Source organism: Myotis daubentonii, chromosome 12, assembly GCF_963259705.1.
Source record: "Myotis daubentonii chromosome 12, mMyoDau2.1, whole genome shotgun sequence".
Taxonomy (NCBI): Eukaryota; Metazoa; Chordata; class Mammalia; order Chiroptera; family Vespertilionidae; genus Myotis; species Myotis daubentonii.
In genome coordinates this window covers 21276500-21303823 of record NC_081851.1, presented here as the reverse complement: position 1 = coordinate 21303823, position 27324 = coordinate 21276500, and the positions used below count along the sequence as shown (strand labels likewise).

The window sequence follows — 27324 nt, the reverse complement described above, 5'->3', positions numbered from 1 at the left end:
GGTGAAAAATAGTTAAGCTATGTGTGATTACTGATTGGGCTGTCTAAGTTCAAGGTCAGACTTAAACTGATTTTTATGAGATTGGGTTAAGGAAAATAAGGTTGAAGGCAGTGGACGGTAGAATGTGAATGGTTACCTTTGATCTAGGAGGTGAGATACATTTCACTGTGCAGTGTTTCTAAGAATGTTTCCTCCGGTGTCTTTTAGAAATACAAGGGTCCCCTTTCTTCAGGTGTGTGAACATGGAAAAGCCAAATTCTACAATTGTATGAAAGAGCAAAAGGCCAAGACACTCTTGGAAAAGATTTGCTGTAACAGATTTCAAGGCAATACTGTGGGACTTAAATACACTGTCATTTAAAAAATAAAAAAAGGGAGAATTTGCCAGAAGCTTGTCCATTTTTGCTGCTTGACACAGTCGCTGCAGGGAAGAAACATCTGCACAGCATAGGTTTCAAGGGACCTGGCGTATATGGCATACTGTTCTTAATATGTTTGCTCCCCTTCTTGGTGCTATATGTTTTCACCAAGGTCACCTCTCCGATAAAATTTTGTTAATAATTTTATCTTTTTCTTCTTCTTCCTCTTCTTAAAGAATACCCTTCAAATTTCACATAATACTGGTTTGGTGGTGATGAACTCCTTAGCTTATTTTTGTCTGTGAAGCTGTTTATCTAACCTTTGATTCTAAATGATAGCTTTGCTAGGTAGAGTAATCTTGGTTGTAGGTTCTTGCTACTCATCACTTTGAATATTTCTTGCCACTCCCTTCTGGCCTGCAAAGTTGTAATTGAGAAATTAGCTGACAGTTGTGTGGGCATTCCCTTGTAGGCAACTGACTGCTTTCTCTTGCTGCTTTTAAGCGTCTCTGTTGGCTCTGTTTCTGCCTCCCACCCTGGTGCCCTTCTCCTCCCAGTTCCCATCCCTCCCTTCTCCTCTCTTCTCCTCCCTCCTTTCCCAGGTCCTAATAGTGGCTTGGGCTGTGAAGCGCCCGCCCCTCCAGCCTCCTCTGCGCTTGCTCATTGGCTGAAGCCTCAAGGACACGCATCCCAAGGGTGAGCGGCAGCCATTGGTGGACTGAGCAATCCGAGTATTTGGATTAGGCAACATTCTGCCCTATAAAAGGAGCAGGGAAAGGGGGCGACAGCGCAGTTTGAATAGCGGTGCCAGTGAGTCAGTGCTGGGATCTTGCTGGGTGTCTGGCTCTTCCTTTCTCTGCCCTGCTCGCTTGAGCTTCAGCAGAAGTCGACATGGCTGGCGGTAAGCTTGGGAAAGACTCCGGAGAGGCCAAGACAAAGGCGGTTTTCCGCTCCCAGAGAGCCGGCTTGTTGTTTCCGGTGGGCCGTATCCATCGACACCTGAAATCTGGGACGACCAGCCATGGACGTGTAGGCGCTACCGCTGCTGTGTACAGCGCAGCCATTCTGGAGTACCTCACGGCAGAGGTACTTGAATTGGCAGGCAATGCATCAGAAGACTTAAAGGTAAAGCGTATTACCCCTCGTCATTTGCAACTTGCTATTCGTGGAGATGAAGAATTGGATTCTCTCATCAAGGCTACAATTGCTGGTGGTGGTGTTATTCCACACATCCACCAATCTCTGATTGGGAAGAAAGGACAACAGAAGACCGTCTGAAGGATGCCTGGATTTCTTATTATCTCAGGACTCTAAACACCCTAACAGCTGTCTAGTGTTGGTGATTCCAGCGGACTGTATCTCTGTGAAAAACACAAGTTTGCCTTTGTGTAATTCTATTTGAGCAAGTCGCAAGTTTAATTAGCTTTCCAACCAACCAAATTTCTGCATTCGAGTTGTAACCATATTTAAGTGTTACTTTGGCTTCAAAGAACCTTGATTCTGAAGTAGTGGTTTTGATTGAGTTGACTGCTTTTAAAAAACTGTTTGGATTTTAATTGTGATGCAGAAGTTATAGTAACAAACATTTGGTTTTGTACAGACATTATTTCCACTCCAGTGGATAAGCTCAATAAAGGTCATATCCAACAGAAAAAAGAAAAAAAGTCTGTTTGTCTTTAGCTCTTGGCATTTTAATTATGATGTGTCTTGGTGTGGTCCTCTTTTACCAGAAGCTGCTCCGTCCTTGCTGCTTGACACAGTCGCTGCAGGGACCTGGTGTATATGACATACTCTTCTTCATATGTTTGCTCCCCTTCTTGGGGCTGTGTGTTTTCACCAAAGTCAACTCTCTGAGAAAGGTTGTTTCCCCAGATAGGGATTTTGCCCTGAAATAAGGGAGGGAATAAAACCTTTTAAATAAGTGCCAGGTGGGTAGTTAACGACTCTATCTAAGAACAATCATGCTTAAGCTACATAATCTTTATTCCCTGGAAAGGAGATGAGAAATGCCCTAACCTTTGGAATAGAAATTGATAGGATTAAAATCAACTGGTAGCCCTGGCTGGTTTGACTCAGTGGATAGAGCATCAGCCTGTGGACTCAAGGGTCCTAGGTTTGATTCTGGTCAAGGGCATGTACCTTGGTTGCGGGCACATCCCCAGTGGGGGAGTGTGCAGAAGACGGCTGATCTGATTGATGTTTCTCTCTCATCAATGTTTCTAACTCTATCTCTCTCCTTTCCTCTCTGTAAAAATTCAATAAAATATATTTTTAAAAAAATCAGCTGGTATAAATACAGATGTAACAAGACAATAAAACACGGAACCTGGCTGGAGATCCTGGCTGGAGACCCTGGCTGGAGACCCTGGCTGGAGAACCTGACTAGGCTGCTGATTAACTGAACGCTGTCTCCGTGTCATTCCTTCTTCACCGACTCCATCAACACCTTTGGGAACCCCTGGACCTGCAGGGGTTGGATCCCAACACTCTTTGGATTCCTCTTGTTTGGGAGTCTCTGTGCTTCCTGGACTTGTAAGTCTATTTCTTGCACCAGGTAGGGGAAGTTTTCTGTCATTATTTCTTCAAATAGGTTTCCATAGCTTGCTCTCCCTCTTCTTCTGGCACCCCCATAAAGTGAATGTTTGTATACTTGAAGTTGTCCCAGAGGCTGCTTACACTATCTTCATGTTTTTGTATTCTTTTTTCTTTTTCTTTCTTTCTTTTTTTTAATTCTTATTAGTTAAGTTACTACAAATGTGTCCTCATCTCCTCCCCATTACACCCCATCCTCCCCCCCTCCACTCATGCTCTCATCACCTGTTGTCCATGTCCATTGGTTTGGCTTATATGCATGCATACAAGTCCTTTGGTTGATCTCTTCCCATTACCTCCTCCCTCCACAGAGGTGACTCGCAAACTCATATTTTTTTATTGATTTCTCTTTGTTAAATGGCATTGAAATATATAAAATAAATATCAAAATATAAATCTTTGTTTTATTATGGTTGCAAATATCAAAAAACTTCTATATGTGACCCGGCACTAGAGTTAAGTTAGGGTTTTTCAAAATGCTGACACGCTGAGCTCAAAGGGCTTGCCATCACTGAGGTCCTAGGCTCTCTCCTGTTGCTTCTTCTACAGTCCTTCCTTCGTTTCAGTCCCCAGCTTTAATGAATGGACTGTCAAAATCACCCAGGCTTGTGCTGTGAAATCTTGCCATTGATAATGCTCTAACCAGGTGAGCTGCTGGCCAGGGCCCACCCACCTTGGGAAATGACTGCCACGCTCACGGGAGGTGGTGACAGGCTGTGGGGTGAGCGTGTGGATTTCTGGACTTGCCTGTGAGACCTGCCCAATGACGTTTACACCAGATATGACCGCACCGTGGGGGGATGGGGCAGCAGCCATCGAATCCTCACATCCACAGATTCCTGCCTGACCCGGCTCCAGAGTGGGCTATGGAGGGATAAGGACCCTAGTGGCCACAGGCGGACCACTGGGCCCTGGCTGCCTGCTGACAACTGGAATCCTTAGCACAGCATCTCCACTTCTGGCCCCATGTGATCACCCTTCATAAAAACCACCCTTTCCCACTGTAGCTGGTGTGGCTCCATGGACATAGCTTTGGCTCATGGACCGAATGTGATTCTGGGCAAGGACACATACCTCAGTGGCAGGCTTGATGCCCAGCCCTGGTTGGGGCGTGTGCAGGGGAAAAACAATGGGTGTGTCTCTCCTGCATCAATGCCTCTCTCTCTCTGTCCCCTCCACTCTCTCTAAAATAAATAAAAAACTGGATAAATAAATAATAAATAGGGAAAACATCACCCAGTGAGGATTAGCAACAACAACAAGATGTCACAACTGCCCTGTGTGCTCCCTGCCTCGTTACTGAGTCAATGCAACAAGCCCTGCTCTGCACCATCTTCCCTCCTTCCTCGGGACCCGTGGCTCACGCAGGTGCAGGAACACCTCCTGAGGCTGCGATAAGGTTGCCTCCAGGGTCCCAGCTCACATCTGTTTGACCTGGAAGCCCGGGCCGACACGACAGTGTTTCTCGGATTGGAGATCCGAACAATCATACAGGTTCGGAGGTCAGTGGCATCAGGATGTAATGAACTAGAACAGGGTCTAACATATGGATCCTAGCCCAGCCTGCGTGGCTCCATGGTTGAGGGTTGACCTTTGCACCAGGAGGACATGGTGCAATTCCAGCTCAGGTCACAGGCCCGGGTTGTGGGCTCCATCCCCAATGGGGGGCATGCAGGAGGCAGCAGGTCCATGATTCTCTCTCATCACTGATGTCTCTCTCTCTCTCCCTCTCCCTTCCTCTCTAAAATCAATAAAAATATATTTAAAACATAAACTGAAATACGGTGCTTAAATGTATTTAGAAAATAAACTGAAATGTCAGTTACCTGCGCAGCTGTTCAGTGTGGGGCCGGAGCCCCTGTGGAGTGCAGCCATCACTGTGCTGGCTCAACGCGGTTGAGCGGGGGGGGGGGGGGGGGGGGGGCAGGGGGTTCACTGTTGTCCTGAGCTATTCCGAGCCCTGTTGCTAAGATCAAAAGGACTTTCTGGTCAGTCGCCACTCTGCCTTAGTCTCCCAGGGCCCGGGGGTAGGAAGCGGGGGTGGGGGTGGGAGCGCTGTGCTGAGAGCAGCCATGTGCTTTGCAGAAAAACCCAAAGGAAATAGGCTGGGACTCGGTTGCCTTCACTCCGCATCCTAGTTGTTTCTGGGTGGTGATATGTGGGTGTGTTCTGGCTGCTTCGTGGGGGACAGAGTTTGGGGACGAGGTGTTTTTCCTAAAGAAACGCGCTCCTCCCAGGGCCCTGCTAGGAGGTGTGTCCTACCAGCACAGGACGGGCTGCTGAAGAGCCTTGTGGACAGAAGCCTCCTCGGGGACTTTTTAAGGCGGCAGGTGCTCTCCTGGCTTTTGGTGTGGACCTGGGACACTTTTCTAAAAGGCAAGGATATCTATGCATGGAAACATTGTCGTGCTTTTAATTTAACTCAACAACCATATCTGTGAGTTGCCATTCATGGATGGAATCTAATGAACTGATGAACGGGGTGGGTCCAGAGACACGGAAGCTTGGAACAGCGTGCGAATCTCAGAGGGGAGGGGGGGAGGGTGGGTGGGTGGGTGGGAGGTGATCAACCAAAGTCCTTGTATGCAGAGCATCACCCATGGACACAGACAGTGGGATGGTGAGGGCCTGGGGCAGGAGGTGAGGGCCTGGGGCAGGAGGTGAGGGCCTGGGGCAGGAGGTGAAGGCCTGGGGCAGGCGGCAGAGTGGGCTGGAGGGGCTGGGTGGGGGAAAAGGGGACATATGACACTTTCAACAATGACAATTAAAAAATATATATGAAAACAAAACAACAAAAAAGCTGGGAGCTGCATAACCAAGGTTGCTTACGGCACGGTGGTTGGAGCTGAGTAGTGTCAGAGAGAACTTTATTATTTGCATGTGCGAGTGGCTGGATAATCGGGTGCAGCTGCGCCACGGGGTGATGTATGCTACAGAAATAAACAAGATCTCTGTGGACTGAGAAGGGGAGACTTCCAGGGCATAGGATGAAGTGAAAAAGCCAGCGCAAAACCGCACCCATACTGTGATGCCCTTGCAGGGAAAGAGGCTGTAGGAACACATGTGCCCTGCTCATCCGTGCAGAACAGAGAAACCCAAGCAATGACAGAGACCGGTTCCCTGTTGGGGTGGGTGGGTTTGAAAGGAGCAGGAACGTGGAGGAAGGGGATCAAAGTAGCAGGAAGAAGGAGAGAGGCACACTTTTGAGTCTGCCTTCCTGTACAGACATACTCTCACTCTCACAGCTATAGTAACGCTTCATGTACCAGCAAAATAAACAAACTATGAATGGCCATGGGAGTGGTGGAACCCAAAATGCAATGAAAGCACTAACAGGTGAACCGGACTGTAGTATGTTAACATCATACTGTTGCTGAAGGGATTGAGGAGGATAAAAACGAATACAAGTAACTGTGGAAAACAGTGTCATGATTGCACACTGCATGGCTACAGACAAAAGCAACCGCATAGACCCCGTCTGGTGTGGCTCTGTGGTTGAGCATCCACCAAAGAACAAGAAGGTCATGGTTCGATTCCGGGTCATGGCACAGGCCCGCGTTGTGGGCTGGATCCCCAGTGTGGGGCCTGCAGGAGGGAGCCAATCCATGACTCTCTCTCATCATTGATTTTCCTCTCTCTTTTTCCCTCTCCCTTCCTTTCTGAAATCAATAAAAATATATTTTCCAATTTGGGCCAGAGCCCTGGTGAAGAATCTAGCGGCTCCAATGGTCTCCAACCGGCGCTGCATCTCTCGGTACTGAATGACTGCCTCATTAATGGCGGCCTGCAGGGTAGGACTGCCGGGATCATGGCCGCCTCCAGGCTACTGGTTACCTCCTTAATTTCGGCCTCCAGAATTGTTGGTCCTGTTCACAGGACATTAGCTGGGGTTTCAGCACCACGGACAGCAGCACAAGGTGTTATTCCTAGAATGGCCACAAGAGGGGAGGAGAGGATCGTTTTTGCGCAGGAATTGGCTGACAGCATCCTGTGAGGTTTGTGTAATAAGCACAAGCATGTACCTTGGTTGCGGGCAGGGGGTGTGCAGTAGGCAGCTGATGGATGTTTCTCTCTCATCGATGTTTCTAACTCTATTCCTCTCCCTTCCTCTCTGTAGAAAAATCAATAAAATATATATTTTTAAATATATATATTTTTAAAGTATTTTTAAAAGAAAGAAAGCAGGGAGCCGACTTGAATAAGGAGAAACATGTTCTATGTGGGTGTCCACTCGGAGGCCCGCCCCCCAGCAGCTGGGAGCCTGGGCTAGTCCTCCCGCGGGGAGAGAAGCAGCTTTCTTCCCAGCTCATCACCAGGCAACCCGAGCAAGTCCCTGGTGCCTTAGGGGCAGAGCTAATAGGCAACATGGGTGGCACAGCGTTGATTTAGTCACACCCGCCAGCATGTGACCCCGTGCTAGTGGGGCTTTTGTTTCTAGATTAGTGGTTCTTAACCTTCCTAATGCCGCGACCCTTTATTACAGTTCCTCATGTTGTCATGACCCCCAACCATAAAATTATTTTTGTTGCGACTTCATAACTGTAATTTTGCTCCTGTTATGAATCGTAATGTAAATATCTGATATGCAGGATGTATTTTCATTGTTACAAATTGAACATAATTAAAGCGTAGTAACTAATCACAAAAATAATATGTAATTATATATGTGTTTTCCAATGGTTTTAGGCGACCCCTGTGAAAGGGTCATTCGACCCCCAAAAGGGTCACAATCCACAGGTTGAGAACTGCTGTTCTGGATGGTAGACACCTTCTCTTCCCAAGCATCTATTTTTTACCCTTTTCATTTACCTATTTATCTAACACTACCTTGTTGGACAAAAGACCAAGTGTCTATTTTTAAAATATACATTTTTCTTGATTTCAGAGAGAAAGGGAGAGGGAGAGATACTGAGCTATGTTGGCTGGGCTGTGTGTTTAATAATAATCTGTAATCAGCATTGCCAGAACAATTGCTGCCAAGTTTACAGGACAGTGGCAGCGCCTCCTCCCCAGCAGTCCTGAGTCCTCGTCGGTGTGAGGGGTGAGAAACTGTGTCCCTTCTGTGCATAACCCAACCGCTCGGAAGGTTAGTGGTTGTTTGTTTTGCTTTGTTTTCCCTCTGTCACTGCCTGGTGTTCCTGAGCGAAGAGCACAGTGAGGTGGCAGCTCCAACCGGCAGCAAACGGGTAACAGAATCTACAGCTCACTCAGCACACTTACTTTTTTTCAGAAACAGCCTCACCCCTAAGGAAGGTGCATCCGTCCTCAGTCCCAAGAAATGTGCAAGTTCTTCTTCTTCCCAAACTCCAACCCCAGCAACTGTCAAGTGAGAAGTCCAGTGGAGTCCTGATATGTTGTCAATATGGCGACATTGATTCCCTGCCTGGAGTCACCTTGTGTTGAAGTCTACATGGTATATTCTAATATCTTTTGGAGTAACAATGATCAATCTGCCCCCCCCTCTTGGTTTGTCTATTTATTAATGGTGCCGGTTTCTAGTGTCAATGCAGGAGATGACTGTCTTTTGGTAGATCTCCTGGTGCTGCTAACCTGTCTGGTACAATATTAAGGTTTTGGAATAAAACAGAGGGGAGAATTCCTGAGCTAAATATGACCCCTTGTTGTCAATTTCTGTCTGCATGAGGGATCTTCCATGAAATCCCTAACATCTTCCAGTAATATTCATACATGATACTTGACAGAAATATTTACTTGCATTTGAATTTATTTGAGCTCATACATGATACTTGACAGGAATAGTTATTTGCATTTTCAATTCTAAGTTAGGATTAACAGATGAAAAACACATGTTAACCTAATTCTAACCTTAAAATACATGTGACTGTTTGCAACTCATAATAAAACTTACCATACTTGTCAAAAACGAGTTCAAACGATACATAAAAAACAAAACAGGGAGCGAGGGGTGGATGAAGGAAAGGATATTGCTGCACAGAGGAGTTGAAAATATAAAAAGAGGTTTAGCCCACCGGTGTAGCTCAGTGCTTGAGCATCAATCTATGAAACAGGTCACAGTTCGATGCCCAGGTTTCAGGCTCCATGCCCAGTAGGGAAGTGTGCAGGAGGCAGCCTAATTAGTGATTCTCTGTCATCATTGATATTTCTCTTTCTCCTTCTCCCTTCCTCTGAAATAATAAAAAGAGTTATAATACACAGTGATGCTGTGTCAAGCAGATGTGCTGTGTCTGGGACGCCCCAGACACCCCACTGATGATTCTGCCTCGGCCTGGCTTCTCAGTAAACCCCTTACATAAACCCGGCATGTCAAACGCAAAGGCTAACACAGACCAAATAAACAATGTTTAAGTGTATGTGGGCCGCAAAAAAAAAAAAAAAAAGCTTTCATTCTCATAGAAACGTAGGTTTATTTAGAACAGTATAGTATAATAAAAAGCACAGGAGCAATGATAAAAATCATGTTTTCTTCCTGACACTTGGCATCTCTGCTCTGCTACTCTCTGGCCTACTTTGGGGGAAATGTTGTTCGCAGTGATTACTTTCAAAACCGACCCCAGGTGAATGTTAGTGATTCCGGATCTGACAGGAGACTTACTTCCGTTCATCATTGTAAGTAACTGCGCACACTGTGATATTGGCTGGGCTGCAGAAATATTCGTTGTGGGCCGTGAGTTTGACATGCTTGCCTTGGGTCAACTTCATCCCTGGTACCTGGCGGTCTTCAGGGATTGGAGGTCCTGGGCTTTTCACTCTCATCCATTCCCCTGAGGACATGGTAGAACCCTGTTCAAGGGAAGCCGCTGGGTTTATTGCTCACCAGCGCACTTTCTCAAGTGTCGATTTCATGCCAGGGCCTCTATGCTATCAGCCAACTTTTTTATTATTATTATTGATTTCACAGAGGGAGAGAGAGATAGAAGCATCCATGATGAGAGAGAATCATTGATCGGCTGCCTCCTGCACGCCCCACCCTGGGGATCACCGGGCATGTGCCCTGACCAGGGGTTGAATCTGGGACCCTTCAGTCCACAGGCTGATGCTCTGGCCAGGGAGCCAAACCACTTAGGGTAAGCTATCAACATTTTAACAAGATGAGGTCCTTGACTTTAAGGTCTTGCTGCAGGCGTAATAAACAAATGAAACAAACACAGCGTATCATTCCCAAATAAGTAACTAAATAGAACGTTTGGTGTTTGGTGCCTAGAGGAGAGAGTTCAAATTCAAGTATCAGCTAACTCCTTTCACTGCTCACCACAGTAGTTCACCAAGTCGGTTCCCAAGCCATGTCCCCACCAGTCCCCCTGCTTCCCTTGTCACACACTGAACCAGGTGTGTGGCTTCTTGCTGGGAGTGCGCTGTGCACACAGCCATCTATGGAGATTCCAGGGGCATCTTGCCACCTTCCCTTCTCTTCTTGCTGGAGTTCAGGATGCCATTTCTAACGTTATGGTATGTTGGCAAAATTGACCTATTATTATGTGTACAGTTTTTACCAGTTTTCTTGTTCTTAGGGGCAGGAGTTATAGTCTAGCCAGGGGTTAGAAGTATTGGCTTCCTGACAGTGGGACACAGAAGTTGTTCACGCTCTTTTCTGGTTTCCTCAGCTTTAAAATCAGGTCGGGGGCCCAGCTGGTGTGGCTCAGTGGATTGAGCATTGCCCCATGGACCAAGAGGTCCTGCTTTTGATTTCCAGTCAGGGCACAGTCCGGAGTTGTGGGCTTGATCCCTGGTAGTGGGTGTGCAGGAGGCAGCCGGTCAATGTTTCTCCCTCATTGATGTTTTTGTTTTTTTTCTCCTCTCTCTCTGAAATCAATACAAAACAAATATTTAAAATGAAATAAAATAAAATCAGGATAGGAGAGGAGAGGATTTACCTCCAAGGGAGTTGGGAAAATGAGCTCATAGACGGGGAGCAGGTACCAATGTGTCTGACACAAGGAGGGCTTCTGTCCTCCATGGCTCTCCAGCACCCTGCCCTGATCTCAGAACCCACACCGCTGAGCCTTTCCAGCCACAGGTGAGCCAAGATGCAGAGGAGGCGAGAGCGCCAGCACCTGACCCAGCTCACACACCTGGTCAGAGTCGGGGCTGGGTTCAAAGGCAACCTGGACGGTGAGTGAAAAGGGACCTGAGGCTCAGGTGAGGCAATTCCGAACCGAGGATCCCAGTTCAACCTACAAGGAGTGCTGGTCGGACAGAACCTGGCCTCAGTGGGCCTGGGCCTTTAGCCAAAGCCCAGGTTGATGAGCTCAGTCCAGTTGCCCATTAGAATCACACTCCCCTTCCTGCCCCCCACCAGGTGCTCAACGGGGGCGCCATCCAGGTGCTCACTTGTTTTCCTGCCAGTTTGGCTTTAGCACAGCTCCTGCCACTTCTGTGGCTGGTGGTTGCATGGCAAAGGGGGAAGAAAGGGAGGTTGGGGTGTAGGGGGATGGGCCAACCAGAAAACCTTGGTGAGATTCAACCCTGGAAAATAGAGTCCTAATACTCTGGGATTTTGGCCCTCAGGTAATCCAGCACCGCCACCAGGTACACTGGCGCGCCCGCCCCCATGCGCTCGCGCTAGGCGTAGTTGCCCTTGTGGAGCAGGCAGTGAAAGCGGCCCACAGGGACCTGCAGCCCAGAACAGGAGGACCGCGTCTTGGCCTTGGCACATGCCTTCCCTCCTTGCTTCCCGCGCCCTGACAGATTGGCAAACTTTTTACCTGCAGAAAAAGCTGCTGCAAAAAGGCAATGTGAGAATGTTAAGCTGAAGAAACCACTTTAGAGCTACAGCTTGGATAGAGTGAGAAGACATCTGATTGGTTAAGTGCTTTGGAGAGCTTGTATTCCCTTCCCATTGAAAAAAACAAACGCGCACCCCGGTGCAGCAGCCTCCCGCGTGGGCCTGCACCTCTGTGCCTCTGTTCTTGGCGCCGCTCCCCTCCGACTCGGTCTCAATGTGCTTTTTTCTTTCCTTCTAGTGGTAGTACTTCCACTGGGCCAGCTTTCCAGCGGTTCTGGGTGATAGCTGTTTGTCTTATAGCTGTGGTGTTAATGTTGTGGGGGCAGCAGTACAGGTTTGTACCTTATGCCGCCATCTTCTTTGCTGAGAGTTTTTATCAAGAAAGGGTATTGGATTTTGCCGAATGCTTTTTATGCCTCAATTGATATGATCAGGTGATTTTGTCTTGCAATCTGTGTATGTGATGTGTCACATTTATTGATTTGGGAGTATTGTACCAGCCTTGCATCCTGAGAATACCTCACTTGGTCATGGTGTATGATCTTTTTAAATATATTGCTAGATCCGATTTGCTAAAATTTTGTGGAGGATTTTAGTGTCTATGTTCATCAGGGATATTGGCCTGATGTTCTTTTTCTTTGTCATGTCTTTATCTGATTTTGGGATTAGGGTAATGCTGGATTTAGAGGAAGAGCTTGGAAGTGTGCCTTCCTCTTGAATATTTTTGGAATAGTTTGAGGAGAATAGGTTTTAGTTCTTCTTTGAATGTATGGTAAACTTCCCCTGTGAAGCCATCTGGTCTAGAGCTTTTGTTAGCTGGATGTTTTTTTATTACAGCTTCAATTTACTCCTTAGTTATTGGCCTATTCAGGTTTTTTGATTCTTCCTGATTGAGTTTTGGAAAGTTGCATTTTCCTAGAAATATGTCTATTTTGTCCAAGTTGTCTCATTTGTTAGAATAAAGTCTTTGATAGAATTTTCTTTTTTTTCTTTCTTTCTTTTCTTTCTTTTTTTTTTTTTTTTTACTATCCATTGTATTTCTGTGGGGTCAGTTGTTACTTCGCCTCTTTCATTTCTGATTTTGTTCATTTGAGTCATCTCTCTTTGCTTCTGGATGGGTCTGGCTAGAGGTTCATCAATATTGTTTATTCTTTCAAGAACCAGCCCTTGGTTTCCTTGACTTTTGTATTTTTTAGTTGCTATGCCATTTATTGTCACTCTGATCTTTACTAATTACTACCTTCTATTTACTCCGACCTTTTTATGTTGTTCTCTTCATAATTCTTTAAATTGTAGGGTTAGAGAGCTTATTAAAAGTTTTTCTTATTTCTTTGAGGTAGGCCTGTAATGCTATGAACTTCCCTCAGGACTGCATTCACTGTTTCCCATAGATTTTCAGTTGTTGTGTATTCATTCTCATTTGTTTCCAGGATGTTTTTTATATCTCCTTTTATCTCTTTGGTAACCCTTTCATTGTTTAATAGCATGCTTTAAATAGCATTGTTTAGCCTCCATGTGTTTAAATGTTTTTATTGTAGCTGATTTCTAATTTCCATTGTGGTCTGAGAAGATGCTTGATGTGATTTCAATCTTCTTGACTTTGTAGAGACTTAGCTTCTGTCCTAGCTTTTTGTCTATCTTTGAAAATGACACATGTGATTTTTGAGAAGAATGTATATTCTATAGCTTTAGGGTGAAATGTTCTGAAGATGTCAATTAGTTCCATTGGTTCTAGAGTGTCATTTAGGATTGCTGTTCCCTTGTTGATTTTTTTGTCTAGACAATTTATTCAGTCATGTCAGTGGGGCATTAATGTCCCCTACTATGATTGTGTTGCTGTTGATTTCTCCCTTGATATCTTCCAGAATTTTAAAAATATATTTGGTTGCTCCTGAATTGGGTGCATATATGTTTACCAGAGTTATATTTTCTTATTGTATCGATCCCTTTAGTTTTATGAAGTGGCCTCCCATACCTCTTCTTATGGCCTTCACTTCACTTTGTAAAGAAGACTGTAAAATAATAAATTTGTGTTAAGTCACTGAGTTTGTGGTTAATTTGTTAAAGAAGCATTAGGAAACTAATACACTCAGTCATGCTGTGCAATTTTCATCTACTCAATAGCCACAGATGGATAGTAGTTGCCATATTAGACAACTCAGATATGGAACATTTTTATCATTATAGAAAATTCTTTTGGACAGCACTGGTCTAACAATGTAATTCTCAAAGTGTGGTCCATGGAGCAGCAGCATAACCTGGAGCTATTTATTTTTATTGGTTTTATTTTTTTATTTTAAAATATATTTTTGATTCCAGAGAGGAAGGAAGAGTGAGAAAGAGAGAATAACACCAGTGATGAGAGAGAATCATTGATCAGCTGCTTCTTGCACACCCCGCACTGGGGGATCAAGCTCACAACCTGGGCATGTGCCCTGACTAGTAATTGAGCCATGACCTGGTTCACAGGTCCACTCTCAACCTCTGAGCCACACCGGCATGGCTATTTTGGATTCTTTTGTGGCTTTCAGTCTTGCCACATTAAATATTTCCATACATAGCATTTTTGTAACAACATGCATGTATATCTTCCAAACAAATGACTAGATATGAAATTGTTGGGTGAAAGAATATTTGCATTTAAAAACTTGATAGCTATTATGAAATTGCTTCCATAGAGCTTGAACCAGTATTCACTTGAGTGATGTATGAGAGTACCTGTTTTTCCACACCTTTACCAACCTAGTACAGTATCTAATTTTTTGCTGTTGGCCTACCTTACTATCCTATTGGTGAAAACATGTATGTTTGGTGTCCCTAAGACCATCCCTAAATTAGATGATTTGCTGAGGACTCACAGAAGTTATCATATAGTTGTACTTATTTGATATGATAGTTGACTTATCCTATATAATAAAAGCCTAATATGCTAAGTGTCCGGTTGTCTGGTCGGCCATTCAACCAATCAAAGTGTAATATGCTAATGATATGCTAAGGCTGCTCAACTCCTTGCTATGACGTGCACTGACCACCAGGGGGCAGACAGTCAAACAGTCACTATAACATGCACTGACCACCGGGGGCAGTCGCTCTGACCAGTAGGTCAGCTTGCTACTGGGGTCTGGCCAATCGGGACTGAGCAAAACGGGCCGGACACACCCTGGAGCCCTCCTGCGGTCCCTCCATGGCTGGCCAACCTAACCTGTCCGTCCCCAGCCCCGATCGTGTACCCATGTGGTCCCTTGGCCTGGCCTGCGCTCTCTCACAATTTGGGCTGAGAAAGCCCGCTCCCCCCCCCCACCCCCCCCCCCCCCCCGGAGTGCACCAATTTCGTGCACCGGGCCTCTAATTTGAGTATAAACGTTAATTTGTATTTTGGTCTGTTTTATTAAATTAGCATCATTCACATTGTGACATGGCTTAACCATATCATCAAGTCATCAATTTTAATATATTTGCTTTATAATCTTACCTTTTGGAAAATGTTAGCCTTTTTTTTTTTTTTTTTTTTTATATAATCATGACAGAGAGTGAACTCATTCAGTGTGAGTGTTTCCAAATTTGAAAGTTGCTTTTTAACTTAAAGCTGGGTTTATTCTTTGAATTATGAGGTTGTTTTTCTAACAGTACAAAATCTTTGTTTAATACTTTAGATGGCAACTATCAAAAGGAAATCGGATCATGGCAACAGATGATGAAAGTGGTGATGGAACAAGTTTATTTGATGTCTTCTCTGGTAAGAGCTTATTGTAATTGTTTTTCTAAATTTATCTAATTACAAAACCATTTATTGTTCTTATTGAAAATAATGATTGTCAATTTTTTCTCTCCACACATAAATGAATTCATACAATAAAGTGTCTGGCAAATAGGAAGTGCCTAGCAAATGTGAACTTTTAGTTATTGTGTTCTTTCAAGCCTCTTAAATGTAATCAATTAGCAACTTTGCAAATCTAAGTCCTAATGATTTTTAGTGTTATATCCAAAAAAGTATAAGATAGGTATTTGTTACTCTTGAAGTGAATACTTTCAGTAATTGCAGTGGTGCTTGTTTATTGCTGTTCAGGGGGAAATTGACACTATGAAAGATAATCAAGGCATAGTAGTAAAATATGCTTATAAAATGGAAATATTTTAAGTAATATGTGCAATGTAAACTTCCAGATCCTGATGTAAAATTTACTAGTTCTTAATTGTAATTACCTTTTTTCAGATTACAAATAATAAAAGTGTATTTATTGACTAGAATTACAATTACTATGCTATAGTGAAAATGACAGTTGTAAAACATGTCTAGTAGAATTCTATTTTTTGGTTAAGTATATATTTTTAAAAATTATTATTCATAAATATGGAAAGATTCACATAAAATATGGCCAACATAACTGCTCTGGGTAGTATTATTTTTTTGGTGTTATGTAATTATTTTTTGAAGTTTCAAATTTTTATGCTGCTGTATATTCCTCTTATGATATTTTTTCTTTGAGATATTTAAACCAACAGAAAAATTGAAAGTATAATATTGTCAACACTTTTACTTTTTATGTCTATTCACAAATTGTTAACTTTTACTACATCTGCAACTCTTATTGTGAAGGACAAACTACATTGTTAATCCCATTTGCTGGAAATAGCTGTTTTTATGTCTACATATTACTGTCTCACAAGTTCCTGTCTATATACATATATTTTTCAGTAGTTACAGTCCCAGTGTGTATTTTACTTTTTACCACTTAACATGATTTCATGAAACATTTTCATAATTGTGTTTTTATTATATTTGTTTGGAAATAATTTCAAGGTTACAGAAAAATTGCAAGAATAAGAACATATAAAACACCATTTACCACCCAAACCGGTTTGGCTCAGTGGATAGAGCGTAGCCTGTGAACTGAAAGGTCCCAGGTTTGATTCCAGTCAAGAACATGTACCTTAATTGCGGGCACATCCCCAGTAGGTGGTGTGCAGGAGGCAGCAGATCGATGTTTCTCTCTCATCGATGTTTCTAAGTCTCTATCCCTCTCCCTTCCTCTCTGTAAAATATCAAAAAAAATGTATTTTTAAGAAAAAAAAATACAATTTACCTACTTTCTTCCAAATTTGCCTTTTATTAATATTTTATATGAGTGGCTTTATTGCTGTGTACATACTCTCTCTCTCTCTCTCTCTCTCTACATATATATATATATATATATATACATATATATATATATATAATTTTATTCAGAGAAGAAGGGAGAGGGAGTAACAGAAACATCAAGATGAGAGAGAATCATTGATCGGCTGCCTCCTGCACACCTCCTACTGGGGATCGAGCCCACATCCTGGGCATGTGCCCTTGACCTGAATCAAACTCGGGACCCTTCAGTCTGCAAGCTGGAGCTCTATCCACTGAGCCAATCCAGCTAGGGCCATACTCTACAAATACACATACACACAATTTTTTTCTGAACAATACACATACCTGATTGATGTGGTTTGGCCACGGGAATTTCCCCAGTTTTCTCCAAACAGTTTGCAGAGATCTGTCTGGATGCCGGGCGACCCTACTCCAACAACAGAGCCTTTAACGGGTCTCTGTTCTTCTGGACCCGCCATCCCTTGACACTGTCGTTTGCCTTCTTAACCTGCATACGATGCATCCAGTGCCTCTTTCCTGCGACTTTGATGGCGGTTGGAGTGCTCAGCACCACCTGGTAGGGTCCATCCCATCTAGGTTCCAGGCTGCCAGGGTTGTGGCATTTCACCCAGGCGAGATCACCCGGAGAGATGGCAGGCTGCGCTGGACTGGTTCTCAGTGCATCCTCCTCCTGTACGGCTCTCACCACCCATTGTGCCAACGTGACGCTGCTCTGCAAAACCTGTAAGGACTTAAGCAAATTTCAGGTAGACAGCCAGGCAATTTCTTCCTCCCTTAGGCGGGGAAGAAGAGGTGGAGGCCTGCCAAACATAATTTTAAAAGGGGTGAGCCCTTTATGTATGGGGTGCAGCTAGCTCTGAGGAGGGCAAAAAGGAGACTTACCCAGTTTTCGCCAGTCTCTAATTTTAACTTTGTTAATGTTTCCTTTAAGGTCCGATTCATCCTCTCTACCTGTCCAGAACTCTGTGGTCTATAGACACAATGCAATTTCCAAGTAACCCTCAGGGCCTTAACTATGGATTGTGTAACTTTGGCGATAAACGCTGGGCCATTATCGGACCCCGTGTAGAGTGGTAGGCCAAACCGGGGGACAATTTCAGTGAGGAGTTTCCTAACTACTACCTGTGCAGTCTCTGCCTTGGTTGGGTAGCCTCAGGCCAGCCAGAGAAGGTATCAATGAAAACCAGCAGGTACTTAGACCCTCCTTCTCCTCCTGGGATCTCAGTGAAGTCCACTTCTCAGTGTCCTCCGGGGTTCTGACCTCGGAATCGCTGCCCCGGCGTGGCCACAACAGTGGGCCCTTGGTTCACCCGGGCACACACTTGGCACCATCTAGCCAATTCTTGGGATATTTTCTGATAGCCTCCTTCCCCCCAGGTGGGTGCTGTGGTGGGTCTGGGAAGCGATGGTTCACCCCAGGGCTTCTGGAACTATAGGCCTCCCATCTGGCAGAATTAGCCATCCAGCCTCTCCTTCCCAGGCCCTTAGTTTCTCAGCTAGCATCTGCTCCTCTGGCAGATGAGTAGGCTTCTCTGGGAGCCTTCATGCTGGCAGGGCTACGAGAACTTCTAGGGGCCCTACTGGTCTTTTAGCCACATCCTTGGCCCCTATATGGCTGCTAGGTGGTTTAGTATCTCAGGAGCTTTTTTACTTTCCACCTGAAGTCAGGAGACTTCTTTAAGGTGGCTCCCGTGTCCTCCTGTAAGGGCAGTGTGAGGAGATATATCCCTGCATTCCCTGGTACGTCTGGCAGGGCGAGTGCTGGGGCACTCACCAGGGCTTCTTTCTAATCCTGGTGGATTGTAGATTTCCCCTGGCTCCTCCTTATGTCACTACTGCCGCCCCCGCATACCAGGTACCTTCTTCTATGGTGCTGCTCCCGCCCATGTAGAGGGTCTCATCCGGATTCTGCAGGGGCTGGTCCACAAGGTTCTCACGGAGGAAAGTGAGGGTAATCAGTGTCTCCTTGCAGTCATGCAAAGGGGCCTCTGCCTCCTGGTCAGGGAGGAGTGTGGCAGGGTTCAAGGCAGCTGTTTTCAGGAAGCTGAAATGTTTACTCTTTTTTCCCTTTCCTACCAGAGGGCCTGAGTGAGTGCTATGAGTTCCACAAGGAAGTCCACCGTTTGGCCCCCCACTGTCAGGGTTATCCTGGGCTCTTGGGGGCCAGCTGAGCCCTGAAAACCCTAATCCACCTCCTCCATTAGCACGGGAGTCAGTTCCCCCTCCACGTTCAGGGCAAACCCTTTTCCAATGTTCGTTCTTCCTTTCTGCAAAATGCATATTGATTTTTCCCAAGCCGGGGTCGGACTCCTTTTCTCTGGCGAGGCTTTTATTTGCCCTTGTTGTCTCTCTGGCCCCTTGGACATTTTCCCTTGCTTATGGCCAGGAGGACCGTCACCATCTGGGTGTTTAAACCTGACGTTGGGTTCTCCCTGATTGTTAAAAACCTTCTGGGCCACCTCAACCCACTTGGAGATTGATTTCCCCTCAAAGCCCTCTAATTCTGCAATTGTTTTTCTAATGATTGGGGCCGACTGGGAAACAAATGCAACAATGTCAGCCCTCTGATTTTCTGGGTCATCAAGTTTAGGCCCCTGGACTTCTCTGTCACTTTAGAGAGGTTTGTGGGTCTCTGAGCAGCAGCTCAGATGCCCCCCAATAGAGTCTGGTGATACCGATCGAGAGCCTCCTTTCCCCTATCACTATACGGGTTCCAGTCGGGTCGCCTGGAGGGAAACACAGCCTCTAATCTGTTTTGGTCAGATGTAGGCTGTCTATCCGGACCCAGAACAAGTTTCCTCCCTTCCTCCCTGACCCTCTCTCTCTCTCTCCTGAAGTGAAAAGGGTTTGCAGCAACTGTTGACAATCATAAAAAAACGGACTCCAAAAGAGAGATTAACCCCTGTGGGTTCTGGGAGAAAGAAGGACCCCGGCCCCTCCAACTGTACAGGCCAACGGTAGAAAAGGGGACACAGACCACAAAGGGCTGCCCGTCTGGTCCCGTAGAGACTGCCTGCCGCAGTGGCAACATAGGAACTGCAGGACTGGCGGATGTCGCAGTGTCCCGCAGGTTCTCCCCCTCCCTCTCTCTGTCTCCATACGCTGTCCCTCACCTAGTGTGAGGAGGGGAGAATGGAGCCGGGTCCTGGACTGGTGTTTCTGGAGGAAAGAAAACTGGCTGTGGAGGAGGCAGGGGCTCCGGATAGGGGTCATTTGCCACCGTGGGATAGGTGGGTGGAGGAGCATACGGGGGAGGCCTGACCCTGGGGAGTGCCTCCTCACCCGGATCTTGCAGAACAGGAGGAGTTTTGCCCTTCTGGGCCGAAGCCAAGAGGACTGTCTGTCTCTGTCCCAATTTCATTTCCTTATTCTGACAACTCTTTAACCACCTTGTTTTTTCAGTCAAAATATCGACTAACACTTGAATATAGGGAATTTGGGCAGGGTGACCTGGCCGGCCGTAGACAACATGGTGAACCTGAAAAGCTGTGGTTAAATCATAAGTCCCTGCGTCCGGCCATCCCACCTGGAAAGTGGGCCACTCCCGTTCACAGAATTTCTGCAAATCAAAAGCATTAACATCATAACATTTAAATCTACCCTAGAACTTTAATTTAATACAATAAATTTACAATCTAGGTAAGAGCAACTGATAGACAGAAATCTTTATTAGCGAAGTGAACTTATTCCCCTTTAATAGTGAGCAAAAGATTCTCAGAAAAATAATTCTCACAGCTGCAAGAGACTTTTGCAGACCATTACGGGTCCAGCCCAAACGTTCAGCCAAGCGTATCAACAGAAAAGCAGAATAAATCAAAGTAGCTTTCACTTCACACAGACCAGTAATGAGCAGCCAAGGCAGACAAACACCCGTACTTACACTCTCTTAGTAGACTAGCCCAGGCTGAAGCTATATCCAGTCCCCCTTCTCGGTAGTAAATTGACTAGTCCCACACAAACAAACTTTGTCCCAACCCCATGATAATTGGAGGCGAGAGACAAACAAGGGAGGGGGTGACCTGTTTTCACAGATCCTCACTCAGATGCCTGCCTGGCCGTGTCCCTTGGGAGCTTAGATTCCTCGTAGCTAAGGTGCACCCGTATAAACCCCGGGCCTGGTCACCTCCATGTGAGGGTGAGTCACCGTTATGCCACATGACGAATCTCGGAACCTCAGGTTGGGGCCCACTCGGACTCCATAACCGAAGTCATGGAGCCACACACGGGAGAGGAGAGGGAAGGCCCCCTCCCTCCACACTCACACACTTTCACCAGACATTCACTCAGAGTTTAAACAATCCACCCAATTCCTAACTAATTCCCAATTCCTGAGGGAGCTATATAGCTTCCCAGGAGGTGATCAAGCTCCCCTTCCACTCACTCGGAGTGGGCCTGACTGATAGGGGGTCGACGAAGACGGCTGACCCTAACCCATTTTGACAAAGACAAAGACAACAAAGAACAAAGACAAAACAAACCAGACAAATGCAACCTAAGGTTGCCTGGAACCTGCAACTCACTCCTTGAAGTCCTGAAAATTTTTCAAAAAACATTGCAGCAGGGTGCGCACAGAAGCAGATAACTTTTTGACAACAAGCACCAAGACAAACAAACACCAGACAGACAAACCCGGTGCAGCCTAAAGCCGCACGAACCAAGAACCCCGGCCACCGTCATGGCCGCGGATCAGGACCAGGAGTACTGCTGCGTCCAGCCCTCCATATACGTCCCTCCGTGGGATGTCCCAATTCCTGTTTAACGACCGGTCCTTACCTCTCGAGAGTCCGGGTGCCTCGGTTTCTGAATCAAAAGTTTTGGGTGGAATCTCCTCCGCCTCCCTGGGACCCAGGACGGAGACTGGAGGCCTCCTTGGTACTCGTTCCCCACAGGTGTCGGGTATCTCGCTGTGTGCCCAGCGATAAATGGGGGAGAGCCTCTTGCCCTAAATAAGGGGTCCCTCTCACTCCTGCCAGGGATCTCGCTGCGGGCCTCCAAATGTTATGGGTTCAATCAGCGAGATAGACCACCGACTTAGAATTTAAATTTCGGAGCCTTTATTAAGCTGGGCAGCTGACTACAACGCACCCCTCCCCCACTGGGAGCCTCACAGCTTGTAGTGCATACCAAGGGTCCCGCAAGGCTTTTTCTTTGCGAGAACTACAAAGCAGTAAGTGGCAGGGTAAAAGTTCAGTAGGAAAACAGGGTCACACCTGGCTGGAGCATATCATAAGACTTTGTTTCTTAAGACAATTAGTAATCTTTCCATATCTCAGTCCCTCCCCTTTCCACATTCCGTAAGCTTTCCATGTCACAGTCCCTCACCTTAGCACAGGAGGCAACCAATGGAAGTGTCTCTCTCTGCCTCTCCCCCGCCCCACCGCTCTCTCTAAAAATAAATGGAAAAATATCCTCAGGTGAGGCTACATCTGAATGTTAAATTCTATTTCATTTTAGTAAATGGAATTGGGGTCCCTACTTAGTCCACAGCACAGCTGCACTCTCTGCATCTTCTACATTGCAGACTGTGTCTTCCCTCCAGATAAGAGCTCAAGGCCCGTGGGGCCTGGCAGCCGAGCGCCCACAGGAAGCGCGGGTGGGGGCAACTCCACCGCTATGGGGAGCCTCTGGGTCTGGCATTGCAGCTTTCGGCAGAGGCATGGCGTTGGCCTCCACCAGAAAGAAGGTGCGGGAGGAGGCCACCTGCTCCATCTGCCTGCACCTGATGGCCAAGCCCGTGAGCATCAGCGGAGGCCACAGCTACTGCCAATCCTGCTTCCTGGGCTTCATGGGCCCGCCCCCCTCCCCAAGGAGACAGCAACACAGGGTGACCCTCTCCTGCCTCCAGTGCCCGGCTCCCTGCCAGAGAGGCAGCCTGCGGACAGACAAGCAGCTGGTCAGCCTCGTCGCCACCCTCCAGGAGCAGGAGCAGCAGCAGGAACTTGAGCAGGAGCAGGAGCTGTCCTGCCAGGAGCACTGGGTGGGGCTGCACCTCTTCTGCGAGGATGAGGGCCAGCTCATCTGCTGGCGCTGTAAGCGCCAAGGGCAGCACAAGGGCCACAATAGGGCTCTCATGGAGGACACAAGCACAAGCTACAGGGTGAGTGCCCCTGCCTGCGCCTTGAGACACCCATCAGCAGCCCAGTGCCCCTGCTGCGCCCCTAGATGCCCATCATCCCCCAGAAGCCCAAGGCCCGGACCCTGAATGCTAGCCTTCCTGCTGTGGTCCTTTCTTCTAGCAGGAGGCAGAGTGGGGGAGGCGGGGGATGGAGGGGTGGGAAGGTTTAGGTGGGTCCTCCCTGAATCAAGTCCTGGCTATGCTACCCCACCTGACACTTGTGCTGCAGAAATCTAACATTCTTAAAGTCAGAAGCTTTTTACAAAGGACGAAACTGCACAAACTCACACTCCTAGTTTTCGAGAAGGTGGAGAAACCCTGGAACTTTCACTTTCGCCTCCTCCCAAGTGTAAATCAGAACAAGGAGGTTATCGGACTGTGAGCTCCTGCAGGCCAGACTGCGGCCTCCCTACCCTCCCGTTTCCCCCCTACAGTTGCAGCCCGCAGCTGCCCCACAGCTCTCTTCTCCCTCCTGTGCATCTACCCAGTCAACTGGCGGGTGGGTAGGGGGGTGGGGGTGGGTTCAGTGTAGATTCCTGTGGGTGGCCTGCTGCTCTCCCTGCTGCTGGCAGGATTGGAATAAAAGCTCATATGGGCTTCAACCCTGTCTCTGCTTCATTGGCAGGAGCAGTGACCGGCAGCCCGGATGATGGATCCCTTGGTTTCCTGGTTACGGTTGCCCTGGAAGGTAAGACCAGAGCTGACACAGAAGCAAACTAGAGCACCCCCTTCTAAGTGCCCCCTGCCAGCTGCGCTGGCTGTGCCTAGAAGCGACTGCAAATGAGGTGTGGTGTGCACAACTCCAGCCTGTTTGCCCTAAAAACAGCAAGTCCCAGGAGCACTCGAGGCAGAGGAACAGGCCTACTGTAGCAGTGAGTACACAGGGCTGCCATACAGATCGTCCTAGCATGGACAGGGTCTCAGCAAATCCGGGAGTCATGATGCTTGGAACATTCTACTCCCACTCTTGGGCAACTCGCCATTTTACTTACCAACATATTTTGTTGATTTTTTGTGTGTGTCTTTGTGACTCTCTTACTGGCATATTGTGGACATGTGACATGTCCAGCACATGTAGATGAGTCTCACTGGTGACAGTGGCATCTTTCCAGCATGTACCTGCCTAGCATTTATTTCATGGCTCTTCTAGTGAAGGCATAGGGGGGTTCCTCCACAGGCTAGCCAGCCCCCAGGGAAGAAATCTCCCATGTCCAGCTGTCCCAAACACTGTGGGTCCCCTTTTCCCTTTGTCCTTCTGGCAGGGACAAGGATTTCAGGGATCACTATGCCCTAACTTATGCCCTGAGAGAAACATCTGGTTGAAGGACCATACCTACAGGTTTCAGAATGAGTCAACACAAACAGTGGCCATTGTTGGAAACTGGTGGAGGGGGAAAGGGGGTGTGTTTTTGTACAACTAACTATACTTTTCTAAGATTGAGAATTCAAGTCTCCATCAATTTCCCGAGTGTTGTCACAAGTTATTCAAGGACGGCCATTGGCAATGAGGTGGCTATTGTTCAGAGTAGTCAATTGGTGCCACTTCTTGGGATCCATGTCACAGTGGCATCAATAGGACAGATGTGCTTCCCACTCAGCCTCTGCCCAGCTGGCCCACTCACTGGGCAGGGGCATGGGCTCTTGGATGGGCACCTTGCTCATTAGCATGATCTATGAAGCGTATCCCGACCGCATCAGGACCACCCACAATGTGGTTATCTTCACCCAAAGTGTCTGACACTGGTTGAGCCCTACAGCACCACCCTCTCTATCCATCAGTTGGTGAAGAATGTGTATTTGGGGTGCCCTCTGGCACCACCTGGTGGCCGTGGGGCATCACAGCAGCAGACTGTGGAAGTTGAACATTAGGGTCCTGACCCCACCCTGGAGATCCTGGCACCCTGACCATCAGACCTTAATCTCCACAGCTGAACGGATCCTTCCAGGAAAGGCACACAGATCTCCCTCCATTCGCAGGGAAAAGGGGAACTGAAGTTGAGTTGTGAGGAGGCAGTGTGGCCACACAGGTGCAGCACGAGGAGGCAGGTTCTGGCTGTGGCTGCTCATGATGTAAGGGGCACACTTCACATACTCCCATCGTAGCTGGGGCGCCTCTGTCCTGGCTGGTGAAGGAGATACTACAGAGGAGCAGTCTTGTCCCACTAAATCGCCTACAGTGAGGGCCGGGGAAGCTGATGCTCCAGGGCGGAGTCTCAGGCTGCAGCTCTGCCCTCGGGCTCGGGCTCACTGAGAAGGCGCTGGAAGGCAGCCAGCACAGTGTTGTTGAGCAGGTTCCTCTGGGTGTGTCCACCAGTCCCGTGATGACCGATGCCCAGCTGGAGAGTCTGATCAACAAGTGGAGCCTGGACCTGGAGGACCAGGAGCGGCACTTCCTGCAGCAGGCCACCCTGGTCAACGCCTGGGACCGCCCACTGATCGAGAACGGGGGAAAGATCACCGCCCTCCACCGCGAGGTGGAAAAAGTGAAGGTGGACCCGAAGAGGCTGGACCAAGACCTGGACTTCATCCTGTCTCAGCGGAAGGAGCTGGAGGACCCGCTGAGCCCTCGGGAGGAGTCCGTCAAGGAGCAGAGCGGGACTACCTGCCTGCAGCACGCCGAGGAGGAGCACGAGAAGACCTACGAGCTGGCCGAGAACATCGACGCTCCGCTCAAGCGCGTGGCCCAGGACCTCAGGGACATCATCGAGCACCTGAACAGGTCCGGGGCCCCGCCGTCACCAGCGACCCGCTGCAGCGGATCTGCAAGATCCTCAACGCACACATGGACTCCCTGCAGTGAATCGACCAGAACTCGGCCCTGCTGCAGAGGAAGGTGGAGGAGGTGACCAAGGTGTGCGAGGGGCGGCACAAGGAGCGGGAGCGCAGCTTCCGGATCACGTACTGCTGAGCCCGTGGCCGGCCGCAGGGCCGCGGGTTCCCAGTGTGTTCACTGGGGGAGTGTGCGGTTACTGTCTAGCTTTTGTTTGCAATGAAATACTGTTTTTCTGTTTCTTTCAAACAGTTTTTTTTGTACAATAAAGTTTAATCACAATTATAAAAATGTGGCATTGGGTCTTTGCTATTAACATATGTACAATCCAGCCCAACAGGAAGGGCCCGTTCCCCCCACCATCCTGGCCTGGCCCAACCAGAGCTTACAGACACCAGGGTAGAGGGGTGACCCACAGGGTCTGGCTGGAACAAAAGATGAGGCAGGGTTCCAGGCACAGAGTCCCCAGGGAGGCACAGGGCCCCCCTCCCCAGGGGGAGAACATGGCCACTGCCCCTAGAGACTCCTAAACTGGGGAGGGGTGCACGCAGGGCACAATAGGGAAGTCCCCATAACACAAAGTAAGAGGGCTGTGCAGCCCCCAGGAACAGGATCTATACAGGATGGCACCCCAGGTTTCCACAGGAAACAGCTGCCGGCAGCTACAAAACATTTGCAGCTTCTTCTCCACAAAGAAAAAAATTAAGGGGTGGGCTGCAGGGGTGACAGGTAAGGCAGACGCTGCCTTAAATATGTCAGGAATATTTCATTTTTCTTACTCAGAATAGCAATACTTAAGGTGACTCGATCTTACACATTTACCTTAACATAATCCCTTTTTATCAGGACATTCACTTTGCTAGATTCCCCATGAGTTTCAGGTATAAGAGAGGCTTGAAGGAGCTGCTTGCACTGCTATCCTGCCCTGGCCTACTGTCTGATTGACGTCACTGTGAGTGATTGTGGCTGAAGTGATTTCTCCTCAACCACCTGGCTCACCTGAACAGTGTGAACCAGGTCACAAACCCTGTGTGCTCTCTTGTGCTTAAATAAATTCTGAATATTCTGAACTCTTGGCAGGATCTTCATTCCTTTCTCTCTATGGAATGGGACTGACCCAGGATTTGTCCAGAACACCCATCCTCAGCAAGGAAATGGTACCTGTTTGAGGGAGATTGTGGTTTCCACATTATGCTGTGATGACTGGCTCAGGTTCTATTTCACCAATCAGAACACCGCTGGCTCTGGTTTATGGTATTTTGGTAAAAACGCTTTTTTCTTATTGTACCATTAATTGTGTTGGTTCTATTCACCGCCTGCCATGATTTGAAAGCACTGTTGTGATCTGTCAGCATGTAGATGTGAACAGATATTGTGGGGACATCAAAACTTCAGTGCTTCAGAAGGCAGAGCATGATGGCAAAAAATCACTCTTGGTCCAAAACCAGCTTATTTTGCGTTGCTGCCCAAGGCCTTGTAGACGGCCAGGGGATTGTCAAGGGCAGGGGGGAAAAAAGGACACATATATAATACCCTTTGTAATACTTTAAGCAATAAAACAATAAAAAAAAGAAAGAAAGATGGCATGACTTTGTGGTTGTAATTTGCATCCCAGTACCTTGGTTATTGGTGAGGTCAATGGTC

The 27324-nt window shown here is 47.3% G+C and overlaps 1 protein-coding gene and 1 pseudogene across 1 annotated transcript; both read left to right on the top strand.

Moving 5' to 3' along the window:
- Positions 1–1175: 1175 nt before the first annotated feature.
- Positions 1176–1998, top strand: LOC132213069 (histone H2A.Z-like). The gene has a single exon (XM_059659106.1). The coding sequence runs from the start codon at positions 1251–1253 to the stop codon at positions 1635–1637; it is 387 nt and encodes a 128-aa protein (XP_059515089.1). The 5' UTR covers positions 1176–1250; the 3' UTR covers positions 1638–1998.
- Positions 1999–25216: 23218 nt separating this feature from the next.
- On the top strand, positions 25217–25928 carry LOC132213762 (nuclear pore glycoprotein p62-like; annotated as a pseudogene).
- The last annotated feature ends 1396 nt before the right edge of the window (positions 25929–27324 follow it).